General features: G+C 48.8%; 1 protein-coding gene across 1 annotated transcript in view; it reads right to left on the reverse strand.

The window, feature by feature from the left end:
- Window positions 1-16,422, reverse strand: part of LOC118359618 (protein bicaudal D homolog 2-like) — a 92,531-nt gene that overhangs the window by 49,275 nt on the left and 26,834 nt on the right. The window contains exon 2 of the mRNA XM_035738171.2: window positions 2,908-3,120. Within this exon, the coding sequence (XP_035594064.1) occupies window positions 2,908-3,120 (213 nt within the window). The remainder of the gene's footprint in view (window positions 1-2,907; window positions 3,121-16,422) is intronic.

Genomic DNA, 16,422 nt, shown 5'->3' on the forward strand with positions numbered 1-16,422 from the left:
CTCCTGTGGCCGGCCAGGACGTCCTTGTCCCATCATGCTGTAGCGACTCCTGTGGCGGGCCAGGACGTCCTTGTCCCATCATGCTGTAGAGACTCCTGTGGCGGGCCAGGACGTCCTTGTCCCATCATGCTGTAGCGACTCCTGTGGCGGGCCAGGACGTCCTTGTCCCATCATGCTGTAGCGACTCCTGTGGCCGGCCAGGACGTCCTTGTCCCATCATGCTGTAGAGACTCCTGTGGCGGGCCAGGACGTCCTTGTCCCCATCATGCTGTAGAGACTCCTGTGGCGGGCCAGGACGTCCTTGTCCCATCATGCTGTAGCGACTCCTGTGGCCGGCCAGGACGTCCTTGTCCCATCATGCTGTAGCGACTCCTGTGGCCGGCCAGGACGTCCTTGTCCCATCATGCTGTAGAGACTCCTGTGGCGGGCCAGGCCGTCCTTGTCCCATCATGCTGTAGAGACTCCTGTGGCCGGCCAGGACGTCCTTGTCCCATCATGCTGTAGCGACTCCTCTGGCGGGCCAGGACGTCCTTGTCCCATCATGCTGTAGCGACTCCTCTGGTGGGCCAGGACGTCCTTGTCCCATCATGCTGTAGCGACTCCTCTGGCTGGCCAGGACGTCCTTGTCCCATCATGCTGTAGCGACTCCTGTGGCGGGCCAGGACGTCCTTGTCCCATGATGCTGTAGAGACTCCTGTGGCGGGCCAGGACGTCCTTGTCCCATCATGCTGTAGCGACTCCTCTGGCGGGCCAGGCCGTCCTTGTCCCATCATGCTGTAGCGACTCCTGCGGCCGGCCAGGACGTCCTTGTCCCATCATGCTGTAGCGACTCCTGCGGCCGGCCAGGACGTCCTTGTCCCATCATGCTGTAGAGACTCCTGTGGCGGGCCAGGACGTCCTTGTCCCATCATGCTGTAGCGACTCCTGTGGCGGGCCAGGGCGTTCTTGTCCCATCATGCTGTAGCGACTCCTGTGGCCGGCCAGGACGTCCTTGTCCCATCATGCTGTAGCGACTCCTGTGGCGGGCCAGGACGTCCTTGTCCCATCATGCTGTAGAGACTCCTGTGGCGGGCCAGGACGTCCTTGTCCCATCATGCTGTAGCGACTCCTGTGGCGGGCCAGGACGTCCTTGTCCCATCATGCTGTAGCGACTCCTGTGGCCGGCCAGGACGTCCTTGTCCCATCATGCTGTAGAGACTCCTGTGGCGGGCCAGGACGTCCTTGTCCCATCATGCTGTAGAGACTCCTGTGGCGGGCCAGGACGTCCTTGTCCCATCATGCTGTAGAGACTCCTGTGGCGGGCCAGGACGTCCTTGTCCCATCATGCTGTAGAGACTCCTGTGGCGGGCCAGGATGTCCTTGTCCCATCATGCTGTAGCGACTCCTGTGGCCGGCCAGGACGTCCTTGTCCCATCATGCTGTAGCGACTCCTGTGGCCGGCCAGGACGTCCTTGTCCCATCATGCTGTAGAGACTCCTGTGGCGGGCCAGGCCGTCCTTGTCCCATCATGCTGTAGAGACTCCTGTGGCCGGCCAGGACGTCCTTGTCCCATAATGCTGTAGAGACTCCTGTGGCGGGCCAGGCCGTCCTTGTCCCATCATGCTGTAGAGACTCCTGTGGCGGGCCAGGCCGTCCTTGTCCCATCATGATGTAGCGACTCCTGTGGTGGGCCAGGACGTCCTTGTCCCATCATGATGTAGCGACTCCTGTGGCGGGCCAGGACGTCCTTGTCCCATCATGATGTAGCGACTCCTGTGGCGGGCCAGGACGTCCTTGCCCCATCATGCTGTAGCGACTCCTGTGGCGGGCCAGGCACATGCACGCTGACACGGTCACCAGGCGTATGATGTTTTTTTCCGGATGGGTATAATTTGTATGTATAAAATGTATAATAGTCATATTTAATTTTGTATACATTTATTTACATTTGCATCGGGCTGCTTCTGGGGGGATTCTGGTAAGATGCCGGTCAAAGTCGGCTGAATTCCGGTAGACGGAACCGGTCCGATGTACGTGGGCCGATTCTGGGCAGTCATTCAGTACTTAGGCCGAGTCCGACACCCGATTCCAGGCCGATTCAATCAGTTCTGGCCCCCTGGAAGAGGGCCGCTTCTGGGCTCATTCCTCATTGCTATCTGGGACTGGTTCATTGTTTAGCTAGCTAGCTTTCACCTGGATTCACCTGATCAGTCTGTCAGGTGTTCATAATGTTTTGTACACTGAGTGTATATTCTTGTGTATTTATTTTTTTCCGATGTGCATTTGTTTTATATGACAATAGAACTGCATTGTTGAGGAAGTAATTGAGGTTGACGAGCTTGCAAGCAAGCATTTAACTGTACTGTTTACACTTGCTGTATCCTGTGCACATGACAAATCAACTCTGATTTTATTTGTGAAGGTGAAAGAGTGTGTGTGTGCCAGTGATTGTGTAGTTGAGCATGTGCAAGTGTAATTTTGATTGCATTCATGCACAGGTTGTCAGGTTTTGATCTCATATAACCAGTCTATACCTATTATCAAATCCAATCACGAATGGTCCAACAAACTAATCCAGTCATGGTCAGTGATGATTAACTAAAATCTAGATCCAATCAAGTTATGATTACATATACTGCGTTTAGATAGGCAGTGCAATTCTGATCTTTTTTTCACTAATTGGTCTTTTGACCAATCAGATCAGATGTGATTGGTCAAAAGACCAATAAGTGGAAAAAGATAAGAATTGGGCTGCCAGTGTGAACGCAGCCAATGTGTCTCTTGTGCATCTAGGCTACACTCGTCCAGATATCAGGACGCATTTTAATACCAGGTGCAGATGGGGTATATTAGTCTGTATGCAAACTTGTATCTACAGTAGAATGTGGCATCTGAATCTATTTTTTCTCCCTCTTCTTCTCGTCTCACCTCTCTCATCTCCTGGGTGATGGAGGCCAGGCGTTCGTTCTCTGACTGGGTGTTGGTGAGGACATTACGGGCCTGGCGGAGCTCCGTCTGCAGCTCCAGGACCCGCTGCTCGTAAAAGGCCTCCTTACACACCGCCTCCTGGATCAGAGACTCCTCCCTGCTCTCCCCGTCGGCAGCCACCTTCTTATGGTTGGAGTAGACTTGTCCAAACGCCTGGAGAGAGAGAGAGAGGTTTTGGTGAATGAGCTATTTTTCCCATTTGGAATTTCTGCCATTTTGAAATGAGCCTACTTTTACAGCTGAGGTTCAGCTGGGGACAGAACAGAGAAGTGTTGCACCAATAACCCTGCCTCCTAAAATAGTCTACACTGGAGAGAGAACCACTCAGTCACAGCAGTTTCCATCTGGATGCTGTCATCCCCCTGCCCCGCCTCTATCCCTCCATCATTCATCTCTCCTGCCCCTACCGACCTCACTGCTCTCCACAAGGCTGGAGTGTTAGCAGGTTGGCCATTATTGGGATGACTCATGTACTGGAGGTAGCTCTTCAGAGTAGTCACTAGCTGGCATAGCCACAAAGTAAAAAAAATCTGATTTTAAACCTAAAACTAACCTTAACCCTAACCACACTGCTAACCTTACATTTTTGTTTTCATGATTTTTTACGATATATAATTTTGACTTTGTACATGGGCCATCTAGTGGAACTCCTTCAGCTCTGCCTCCAGGACAAGATTCATCTCAATAAACGTCAACCTGTAGAGTGTAGAGTGTGACAGTGTGAGACGGCTTGTATTCACTAGTCTGTTTTGTTTCACTGATTTTATTGGTCTTTAGTGGCTTGGGGTGGGTGACGGAGTGTTTATTCACTATTAATGGTTGCCGCTCTCTGGACTTTGGCCTTAATTTCTTAATGGACCACGAGGCAGCCCTTTTACAGTGCCTGTTCAGAAATGTCCAGTCACACAGAGAGACTCTAGGTTAGTCTCACCCTCCCGCTCCCTGTGTGTCTCTCTCTCTCTCTCTCTCGCTCTCTGCGTCTCTCTCTCTCGCTCCCTGCGTCACTCTCTCTCTCTCGCTCCCTGCGTCACTCTCTCTCTCTCGCTCCCTGCGTCACTCTCTCTCTCTCGCTCCCTGCGTCACTCTCTCTCTCTTGCTCCCTGCGTCTCTCTCTCTCTCTCTCTCTCTCTCTCTCGCTCCCTGTGTCTCTCTGTCTCTAGCTCCCTGTGTGTCTCTCTCTCTAGCTCCCTGTGTGTCTCTCTCTCTAGCTCCCTGTGTGTCTCTCTCTCGCTCCCTGCGTCTCTCTCTCTCTCGCTCCCTGCGTCTCTCTCTCGCTCCCTGCGTCTCTCTCTCTCTCGCTCCCTGCGTCTCTCTCTCTCGCTCCCTGCGTCTCTCTCTCTCTCTCTCTCGCTCCCTGCGTCTCTCGCACTCCCTGTGTCTCTCTCTCGCTCCCTGTGTCTGTGTCTCTCTCTCTCGCTCCCTCTCTCTCTCTCTCTCTCTCTCTCTAGCTCCATGTGTGTCTCTCTCTCTAGCTCCCTGTGTGTCTCTCTCTCTAGCTCCCTGTGTGTCTCTCTCTCTCGCTCCCTGTGTCTTTCTCTCTCTCGCTCCCTGTGTCACTCTCTCTCTCGCTCCCTGTGTCTCTCTCACTCCCTGTGTCTCTCTCTCTCTCTCTCTCCCTGTGTCTCTCTCTCTCTCTCCCTGTGTCTCTCTCTCTCGCTCCCTGTGTCTCTCTCCCTCTCGCTCCATGTGTCTCTCTCGCTCCATGTGTCTCTCTCGCTCCCTGTGTCTCACTCTCTCTCTCTCCCTGTGTCTCCCTCTCTCCCTGTGTCTCCCTCTCGCTCCCTGTGTCTCTCCCTCTCGCTCCCTGTGTCTCTCCCTCTCGCTCCCTGTGTCTCTCCCTCTCGCTCCCTGTGTCTCTCCCTCTCGCTCCCTGTGTCTCTCCCTCTCGCTCCCTGTGTCTCTCCCTCTCGCTCCATGTGTCTCTCTCTCTCTCGCTCCATGTGTCTCTCTCGCTCCATGTGTCTCTCTCGCTCCATGTGTCTCTCTCGCTCCCTGTGTCTCTCTCTCTCTTGCTCCCTGTGTCTCTCTCTCTCTTGCTCCCTGTGTCTCTCTCTCTCTTGCTCCCTGTGTCTCTCTCTCTCTTGCTCCCTGTGTCTCTCTCTCTCTTGCTCCCTGTGTCTCTCTCTCTCTTGCTCCCTGTGTCTCTCTCTCGCTCCCTGTGTCTCTCGCTCTAAAAATAATACTCATCCTTTCATTACATATTTAATTTCAAATGGCCAACTGCAGTGATTTATCCGACAGAGATTAAAATTTCTCAGCTGGACTACAATCCCCATGTCTGGATTCACCGGAGTCAATCAGACATTTGACATTGCTTTAAGCCTGTTCCCCGGGCGCCGAAGATGTGGATGTCGATTATGGCAGGCCCCCACATTTCAGTTGAAGGCATTCAGTTGTACAACTGACTAGGTATCCCCCTTTCCCTTTACTCTCTCTCTGTCCCCGACCCACACTCTACACATCCACTCTACAGTACACACACTCTACACATCCACTCTACAGTACACATACTCTACACATTCACTCTACAGTACACACACTCTACACATCCACTCTACAGTACACACACTCTACACATACTCTACACATCCACTCTACAGTACACATACTCTACACATTCACTCTACAGTACACATACTCTACACATTCACTCTACAGTACACATACTCTACACATTCACTCTACGGTACACATACTCTACACATTCACTCTACGGTACACACACTCTACACATCCACTCTACAGTACACATACTCTACACATCCACTCTACGGTACACACACTCTACACATCCACTCTACAGTACACATACTCTACACATCCACTCTACAGTACACATACTCTACACATCCACTCTACAGTACACATACTCTACACATCCACTCACTCTACACATCCACTCTACAGTACACATACTCTACACATCCACTCTACAGTACACACACTCTACACATCCACTCTACGGTACACACACTCTACACATCCACTCTACAGTACACATACTCTACACATCCACTCACTCTACACATCCACTCTACAGTACACATACTCTACACATCCACTCTACAGTACACACACTCTACACATCCACTCTACGGTACACACACTCTACACATCCACTCTACAGTACACATACTCTACACATACTCTACACATCCACTCTACAGTACACATACTCTACACATTCACTCTACAGTACACATACTCTACACATTCACTCTACAGTACACACACTCTACACATCCACTCTACAGTACACACACTCTACACATCCACTCTACGGTACACATACTCTACACATCCACTCTACAGTACACACACTCTACACATCCACTCTACAGTACACACATTCTACACATACTCTACACATCCACTCTACAGTACACACACTCTACACATCCACTCTACGGTACACACACTCTACACATACTCTACACATCCACTCTACAGTACACATAGTCTACACATCCACTCTACAGTACACACACTCTACACATACTCTACACATCCACTCTACAGTACACACACTCTACACATACTCTACACATCCACTCTACGGTACACACACTCTACACATACTCTACACATCCACTCTACAGTACACATACTCTACACATCCACTCTACAGTACACACACTCTACACATACTCTACACATCCACTCTACGGTACACACACTCTACACATACTCTACACATCCACTCTACAGTACACATAGTCTACACATCCACTCTACGGTACACATACTCTACACATCCACTCTACGGTACACACACTCTACATATTCACTCTACGGTACACACACTCTACACATTCACTCTACACTACACATTCACTCTACAGTACACATACTCTCTACAGTACACATTCACTCTACAGTACACACACTCTACACATCCACTCTACAGTACACATACTCTACACACACTCTACACATTCACTCTACGGTACACACACTCTACACATCCACTCTACAGTACACACACTCTACACATACTCTACACATCCACTCTACAGTACACACACTCTACACATCCACTCTACGGTACACACACTCTACACATCCACTCTACAGTACACATACTCTATACATCCACTCTACAGTAAACATACTCTACACATCCACTCTATGGTACACATACTCTACACATCCACTCTACGGTACACATACTCTACACATCCACTCTACAGTACACACACTCTACACATACTCTACACATCCACTCTACAGTACACACACTCTACACATCCACTCTACGGTACACATACTCTACACATTCACTCTACAGTACACACACTCTACACATCCACTCTACGGTACACATACTCTACACATTCACTCTACGGTACACACACTCTACACATCCACTCTACGGTACACACACTCTAAACATTCACTCTACGGTACACACACTCTACACATTCACTCTACACTACACATTCACTCTACAGTACACATTCACTCTACAGTACACATTCACTCTACAGTACACACACTCTACACATCCACTCTACAGTACACATACTCTACACACACTCTACACATTCACTCTACGGTACACACACTCTACACATTCACTCTACAGTACACACACTCTACACATTCACTCTACAGTACACATTCACTCTACAGTACACATTCACTCTACAGTACACACTCACTCTACACCACACACTCACTCTACACCACACACTCACTCTACACCACACACTCACTCTACACCACACACTCACTCTACACCACACACACTCTACACCACACACACTCTACACCACACACACACTCTACACCACACACACTCTACACCACACACACACTCTACACCACATTCACTCTACAGTACACACACTCTACACATTCACTCTACACTACACACACTCTACACACTCTACAGTACACACACTCTACAGTGCACATTCACTCCACAGTGCACATTCACTCCACAGTGCACATTCACTCCACAGTGCACATTCACTCCACAGTGCACATTCACTCCACAGTGCACATTCACTCCACAGTGCACATTCACTCCACAGTGCACATTCACTCCACAGTGCACATTCACTCCACAGTGCACATTCACTCCACAGTGCACATTCACTCCACAGTGCACATTCACTCCACAGTGCACATTCACTCCACAGTGCACATTCACTCCACAGTGCACATTCACTCCACAGTGCACATTCACTCTACAGTGCACATTCACTCCACAGTGCACATTCACTCCACAGTACACATTCACTCCACAGTACACATTCACTCCACAGTACACATTCACTCTACAGTACACATTCACTCTACAGTACACATTCACTCCACAGTACACATTCACTCCACAGTACACATTCACTCCACAGTACACATTCACTCCACAGTACACATTCACTCTACAGTGCACATTCACTCCACAGTGCACATTCACTCCACAGTACACATTCACTCCACAGTACACATTCACTCCACAGTACACATTCACTCCACAGTACACATTCACTCTACAGTACACATTCACTCTACAGTACACATTCACTCTACAGTACACATTCACTCTACAGTACACATTCACTCCACAGTACACATTCACTCTACAGTACACATTCACTCCACAGTACACATTCACTCTACAGTACACATTCACTCTACAGTACACATTCACTCTACAGTACACATTCACTCTACAGTGCACATTCACTCTACAGTGCACATTCACTCCACAGTACACATTCACTCTACAGTACACATTCACTCCACAGTACACACGGGCACGTGACTGTGGATGGATTTCCTAGTTTTATTGCGTTCTATAATAATCCCAGTAATTCCTTCCTATAGAGAAAAAAGGAAATCTGCACTTTAAAATTACAATTATGAAATTGACCTAGTTACAGCCGAAGAACCCCTGTGTAGAACTAGTTCAGTGGTTACAGCCAGACATGACAATGACATCATGTCTAGTGCATGATGGACATCTCACGTGTTGACATTTCTGTGTTGGGGAGAGATAGAGGGTGCAGGAAAGTAGATGGCATCGTTGATCAGATAAACATTTTGGTTGAGATCAACGGTATGCTTTCAGTGGAAGCCTGGAATGGCTCTAGAATGGTGGAATGTTTCTGGCTGTAGTATGGAACAGGCCACCTACACCTTAGCCACCTACAGGCCACCTACACCTTAGCTAGCACACATACCCACAGGCCTGGAGAGGCTTATGGTTTATGAGAATGTAAACACAGGACTCATGGAACTGGAGGACTCTTATGAACATGTCCCTACATGCCCCTCTGAAGGCCAGCACTGCGTTAGGTGTCCACACAGAGTCAACACTGAGCTCATAGATCTTGGGATACCTTAATAGATGATAAATGACCACACTTCTAGTCCGTCTACATACTGTATCCACACGTTATGAGTTCTACCACACACACCATCCAGTGTGCCCCAAATCTAGTCCCCCTATCCACCCAAACCTCATCAACCCTCTTTGATTAGATTGTCATTAAAAGTAGGGATTAACCAAATCAGAAAGTAGGGGAATCCTATCACTATAATCTGGGTGTTTGTGGTGGGGATTGGGGGGACACTGACTGGGGGGCAGGCAGGCAGGCTTCAAACAGGGGGCACCCAGCCAAATTCTGCTGACCCAAGCCCCTTAATCTCAACCCCTACGTGTTTGGTTACTTTTGGGGGGGGTCAGGCAGGCAGGCAGGCAGGCAGGCAGGCAGGCAGGCAATCTTAATGCGGAATCCCAGACACCCAGCCTAAAAATGCATCAATACAGCACCATATGTTTTAGTTAACTGTGAGAGGATGTGAGTGGGAATTAGCACATTGTGATATGGCCAATAAAATGGGCATACATGACACCACACAAAGATCTGTATGGTAGGTGACAACTGACACTTAAGAGAAAGAATCAGTCAGATTGATGTGGTACCATGTGAAAACAAGATACAAGCTCCAGCATGTTGAATGGGAGAAGACAGAAGTCTCAGGAGGTTTGGCCCTCTGCAGTGTACAGGATCTGACTTCACATTAACTCATATATTATGGGATGGATCTAACCAGACTTCTTGCTGGGTTCTGATCCCTATAGGAACCCAGGCATTCCGCAAGGCACATCATCACAGTTAGCTTCATCATCATGTGATGTTCTGAGGAGGCAGATGATGTGGTGTCATCTCTAACCTTCCTCTCCATCTGTCTGCTTCTCTTTCTCACCATCTCATGTTCCCTCTTTCGTTCCATCCCTTTCTATAACAGACAGAATCACAGGGGATGTGATTACTAGTCATATGAGAGAGAAACCTGTGACTAATCTTCAAAGGGTAGGAGATTCGTACGGCTAATGATTTCTGTTTGGACTCTCATGAGTAAGATTTCTAATTAATTAATCACACGAACTTGAAACTGTACTTACTGGAAATAAAGATCTGGTGAGGGTAGAGGCCTGTGTTTGGTATCAACTAGCAGGTTCCTAAAAATGTGGACTGAGTATGACAACCAGGAAATTGGAGAATATGATTGGCCAACAGATCAGCAAACAAATCCTCCATTGTTCAATAGCTAAGACAGACTATTTTGCTAGTCAGATCATTTATGATCCTAGACACAGTTCCTGGTCAGGATGACTGACTAACTATTTAAGCCCAAAGACCACCTGATTTAAAGCTATACATCTGCTCAGAGAGAAGGTTAGAGTAGGGTACTAGGGAGGGCAGGTTAGAGCAGGGTACTAGGGAGGGCAGGTTAGAGCAGGGTACTAGGGAGGGCAGGTTAGAGCAGGGTACTAGGGAGGGCAGGTTAGAGCAGGGTACTAGGGAGGGCAGGTTAGAGCAGGGTACTAGGGAGGGCAGGTTAGAGCAGGGTACTAGGGAGGGCAGGTTAGAGTAGGGTACTAGGGAGGGCAGGTTAGAGTAGGGTACTAGGGAGGGTAGGTTAGAGTAGGGTACTAGGGAGGGTAGGTTAGAGCAGGGTACTAGGGAGGGCAGGTTAGAGCAGGGTACTAGGGAGGGCAGGTTAGAGTAGGGTACTAGGGAGGGCAGGTTAGTGCAGGGTACTAGGGGGGCAGGTTAGAGCAGGGTACTAGGGAGGGCAGGTTAGAGCAGGGTACTAGGGAGGGCAGGTTAGAGCAGGGTACTAGGGAGGGCAGGTAAGAGCAGGGTACTAGGGAGGGCAGGTTAGAGCAGGGTACTAGGGAGGGCAGGTTAGAGCAGGGTACTAGGGAGGACAGGTTAGAGTAGGGTACTAGGGAGGGCAGGTTAGAGCAGGGTACTAGGGAGGGCAGGTAAGAGCAGGGTACTAGGGAGGGCAGGTTAGAGCAGGGTACTAGGGAGGGCAGGTTAGAGCAGGGTACTAGGGAGGGCAGGTTAGAGCAGGGTACTAGGGAGGGCAGGTTAGAGCAGGGTACTAGGGAGGGCAGGTTAGAGCAGGGTACTAGGGAGGGCAGGTTAGAGTAGGGTACTAGGGAAGGCAGGTTAGTGCAGGGTACTAGGGGGGCAGGTTAGAGCAGGGTACTAGGGGGGCAGGTTAGAGCAGGGTACTAGGGAGGGTAGGGTCAAAGAGTTCAACCTTGTTCTTCTACTCCAACAACCATCATCCCCTCATCCCTCATACTCACAAACACACCACCTTCCTCTAAACCTGTAACTATACAGCAGAGGAGAAAGGGAATGGGTTGCTATTCATGCTCTCTAACAGGTTTAAACAAATCAATATTTTAAACCTTTAAGAAGCAGAGCCTGTGGTGTCAAACTAAACTCCAGCTGCCTGAGATATTCTATTTTTTCCCTCATGTTCCAATGGGAGAGAAGCAGGCTTCTTGTTAGAGGGGGTTGATCAGGGCCAACACTGCAGGTGGAAGAAGGGAGAGATCCTCCAGAGATACAGCAAGACCTTCAGAAGCAGAAGATCAAACTAGCAGAAGACTAATTTAAGCCTCTTATCTGTTCTCTATCTACATGTGTATGCTGTAGTCCACTGAGAAAGGCCTGTGGTGAACTAATCCATTCCAGTTTTTTAACAAACCTTGGCCTCAGGGCCAAACCCTGTTGGAGCCCACACTATCCGGATAAATGCTATTCAGGTTTGGATCAGCTTCTCCAATCTCTGACCTTGTGATGATCCTTAAACTCCTGTTTAACCCCACACTGCTATCCCCTCCATATTCCATCACAAACAAACATACAAGAACAAAATGGCCCTGAATGACAACCCCTGTCGTTCTCTGTAAACACCAAGGCAGTGACTTGCTCCTGCAGGTTCACGCTCTAAAACTGTTTCTCAAACTCGGTCCTCTGGACCCCAAGGGGTTCACATTTAGTTTTTTGCCCTAGCACTACACAGCTGATTGAATTATTTGAGGACCAAGTTTGAGAAACACTGCTCTACAACGTCTGTAGAGTACAACCTTTCCTCACACAGGAAGCAGCGCAGATCCTGATCCAGGCACTTGTCATCTCCCGTCTAGACTACCGTAACTCTCTGTTGGCTGGGCTCCCCGCTTGTGCCATCATACCCCTGCACCTTATCTAGAAAGCCGCAGCCCACCGGATGTTAACCTTTCTAAATTCTCCCATGTCACCCTGCTCCTCTGCACACTCCACTGTCTTCCAGTCGAAGCTCGCATCATCTTCCAGACCATGGTGCTTACCTACGGAGCAGCAAGAGGAACTGCACCTCCTTACCTTCAGGCTGTACTCAAACCCTACATCCCAATCAGAGTACTCTGTTCCACCACCGGTCTCTTGGCCCTCCAACCCATACGAGAGGTCAGCTCCCACTCAGCCCAGTCAAAGCTCCTCTCAGTCCTGATGGAACAAGCTTCCCCCTAAAGTCAGGACAGTAGATTCCCTGCCCATCTTCCCCCTAAAGTTAGGACAGTAGATTCCCTGCCCATCTTCCGAAAACATCTTAAACCCTGCCTATTTGAGGAGTATCTTAAATAACTCTCATGGTGCCCGAAAGGTCAGACGGCTAACCTTGGCTATGCTGTAAGCCTTTGGAAATCACTGACCCCATGGTGATTGTACTGACAAGAAAGAAAGAAAGAAAGAAAGAAAGAAAGAAAGAAAGAAAGAAAGAAAGAAAGAAAGAAAGAAAGAAAGAAAGAAAGAAAGAAAGAAAGAAAGAAAGAAAGAAAGAAAGAAAGAAAGAAAGAAAGAAAGAAAGAAAGAAAGAAAGAAAGAAAGAAAGAAAGAAAGAAAGAAAGAAAGAAAGAAAGAAAGAAAGAAAGAAAGAAAGAAAGAAAGAAAGAAAGAAAGAAAGAAGAGACAGACAAGTACAAAAAGCAAGAAAGAGAACCCAGATCTGGAAAAAGTTCATTAATCAAATAAAATACAATATTGATATCAAAGGAAGCTAGCAAGGGGAAATAGATTAAAATGTTATGATAGAGAGAGAGAGAGACAGAGAAAGAGAGAGAGAAGGAAGGACGATCTAAGTGTTTTCTGGCCCCTACATTGCAGTCTCCACAGGGGCTGGATGGATGTGAGTAGCACACAGACCTAGAGACTGGTCAGTCAGCACACACAACACACAACACAAACACACTGCTGTACTGCAGAAAAATAACACAGAAATTGCCAAATGAGTTTAACAACAAACCCAGGACTGTTCACTATGACAGCATCTCTAAGCCAGATTCTGATAGCTAAACGAATGGTACACACCCTGGCTGTATCCGATAAGACACCTTTGGGTATGCTCACAGGGCAATACCACGCTGGCAGGGCATAACACACCTAAAAGGCCACCACCACCCGCAGTACAGCCCAGAAACGTGAGAGAAGGTACAGTAGGCACCAAGACCTTTGGACCAGCAACAGAGTGAGACAGAGAGATTTGAAGATAAACATAGCTTCAACTAGGTCTAGATTGATTGTGGAAACAAAAATACTGACAACCAGGTTTAAACCAGTTAAATACTGTATTTAACACACACAAACCAGTTTATACAGTAACACACACACACACACACACACAGGTGGTAGTGTTATATAATGAGAGAGAGAGAGGGCCTGTACTGGTTACTCAGGCAGTCAGCCACATAATAATAATAATCAGTGACTTGACCCTGCATGCCTCTGCAGTGTCTCAGCTCCTTGAAGACTGCTCAGTGTTTCAGTGCACCTATACGCAGACTATGCGTTGTGCGTAGGGCCCCACAGCCACTAGGGCCCTCAGAATTTGGTAGTGCATCAGCAGTTTTCCACTTGTTATGTCAGTCACTGACAGTCACTCAATTAGCGTATGTTAGCAGTAATCTGCTTATTCACAGAAGGGGCCCCTGATACGCATGTGTGGCCAATATATAGTGGGCCCTCTAATAGACAAAACCAAATCACACATTGGTTAAAGGCAACATTTTTTCAGGGTTATGAGTGTCTTCAGAACAGAGCAGTGAAGAGGGGAGGTTATAGCTAGCCTCGTACAAACCATCCTGATGTCGCAAGCTTACATTCCGTTTCACTAGCGGATGGTTCAGGATGATTCATACGAGACTAGGTTAAAGCCGGTTAGAGAGAAAAACAGTCCAACTCAGTCGTTCTTCCTGCTTCGTGAATCACACCTCACAAACAGAAACATCCTCCCTCTCTCTCTCTTCCCCTTCCTCCCTCTCTGCCCCGCTGTCTCTCTCTCTCTTCCCCTTCCTCCCTCTCTGCCCTGCTGTCTCTCTCTCTGTCATTCCTCCCTCTCTGCCCTGCTGTCTCTCTCTGTCATTCCTCCCTCTCTGCCCTGCTGTCTCTCTCTGTCATTCCTCCCTCTCTGCCCCGCTGTCTCTCTCTTCCCCTTCCTCCCTCTCTGCCCCGCTGTCTCTCTCTGTCATTCCTCCCTCTCTGCCCCGCTGTCTCTCTCTGTCATTCCTCCCTCTCTGCCCCGCTGTCTCTCTCTTCCCCTTCCTCCCTCTCTGCCCCGCTGTCTCTCTCTGTCATTCCTCCCTCTCTGCCCTGCTGTCTCTCTGTCATTCCTCCCTCTCTGCCCCGCTGTCTCTCTGTCATTCCTCCCTCTCTGCCCCGCTGTCTCTCTCTGTCATTCCTCCCTCTCTGCCCCGCTGTCTCTCTCTCTGCCATTCCTCCCTCTCAGCCCCGCTGTCTCTCTCTGTCATTCCTCCCTCTCTGCCCTGCTGTCTCTCTCTGCCATTCCTCCCTCTCTGCCCCGCTGTCTCTCTCTCTGCCATTCCTCCCTCTCTCTTCCCCTTCCTCCCTCTCTGCCCCGCTGTCTCTCTCTGTCATTCCTCCCTCTCTGCCCCGCTGTCTCTCTCTCTCTTCCCCTTCCTCCCTCTCTGCCCTGCTGTCTCTCTCTCTGTCATTCCTCCCTCTCTGCCCTGCTGTCTCTCTCTCTGTCATTCCTCCCTCTCTGCCCTGCTGTCTCTCTCTGTCATTCCCAGAGCACTGCACAGAGTTTTTTCTCTACCTTTCATAGCTTCGAGGTGTGTCTACAGTTTCTATATTTAGTGCCCATTACCAAATGCTTTCAATTATGGATTTCTACAAGTGTGTTCTTCATAATGGACATACAAACACTGACCCTGGCACTTGAGGTTCTCTCACATTCCCTTACTCCCTCTGACAGCATCTGAGGTCATTTCTATTGCTAAACAACAAAAGAGCTGACCCTGTTTTTCCCTCATCTGCATGCTACTCCTATAAAGCCTTGGTGAGGAATGTTAAGCCTTTCACATGGATATGTGTGGTTCTGCTACTCATTTACCCAGAGAGCAGTGGCACTGGTGGTTGATGTGCTACAGTGATCTCAAAGCCAATGGCAACGTGTTAATGAGTGACAGAGAGCTAATTATCACTACTGTCTGAACGATCCTCCTCACCAGCTCGAGAGAGAGAGAGAGAGAGAGAGAGAGATGCAGAAAGTAGATTCCTCACATCACAACATGGTTAACGCTGTTCATTCCCTATAGTTCAAACCTCATCTCCTTCATCATGGAACACCTTCAGTAGGCTTTCATCATGTCACATGGAAAACATGTGATCTGGGCTATGTTACCGTGACAACTGGGCCTGTTCTATAGTACATACAATACTACAGATAGAAATCAAGTAACATATTTTCCCTCCAACTCTCAGCAGATCCAGACATGAGTCACCTATCAGGAGATAAAACAATGATGATCTGATTAACGACGAGGTCGTTCATTGTACGGACCTGTTTCAGAATGAGAGAATCATAATTTCCAAGAGTGAGAGAGAAGGAGAGAGAGGGAAGGGAGAGAGAGGAGGAGAGAGAAGGAGAGTGAGGGAAGGGAGAGAGAGGAGGAGAGAGAAGGAGAGTGAGGGAAGGGAGAGAGAGGAGGAGAGAGAGGAGGAGAGAGAAGGAGAGAGAGGGAAGGGAGAGAGAGGAGGAGAGAGAAGGAGAGTGAGGGAAGGGAGAGAGAGGAGGAGAGAGAGAGGGAAGGGAGAGAGAGGATGAGAGAGAAGGAGAGAGAGGGAAGGGAGAAAC

Source organism: Oncorhynchus keta, chromosome 27 (genome assembly GCF_023373465.1).
Source record: "Oncorhynchus keta strain PuntledgeMale-10-30-2019 chromosome 27, Oket_V2, whole genome shotgun sequence".
Classification (NCBI taxonomy): Eukaryota; Metazoa; Chordata; class Actinopteri; order Salmoniformes; family Salmonidae; genus Oncorhynchus; species Oncorhynchus keta.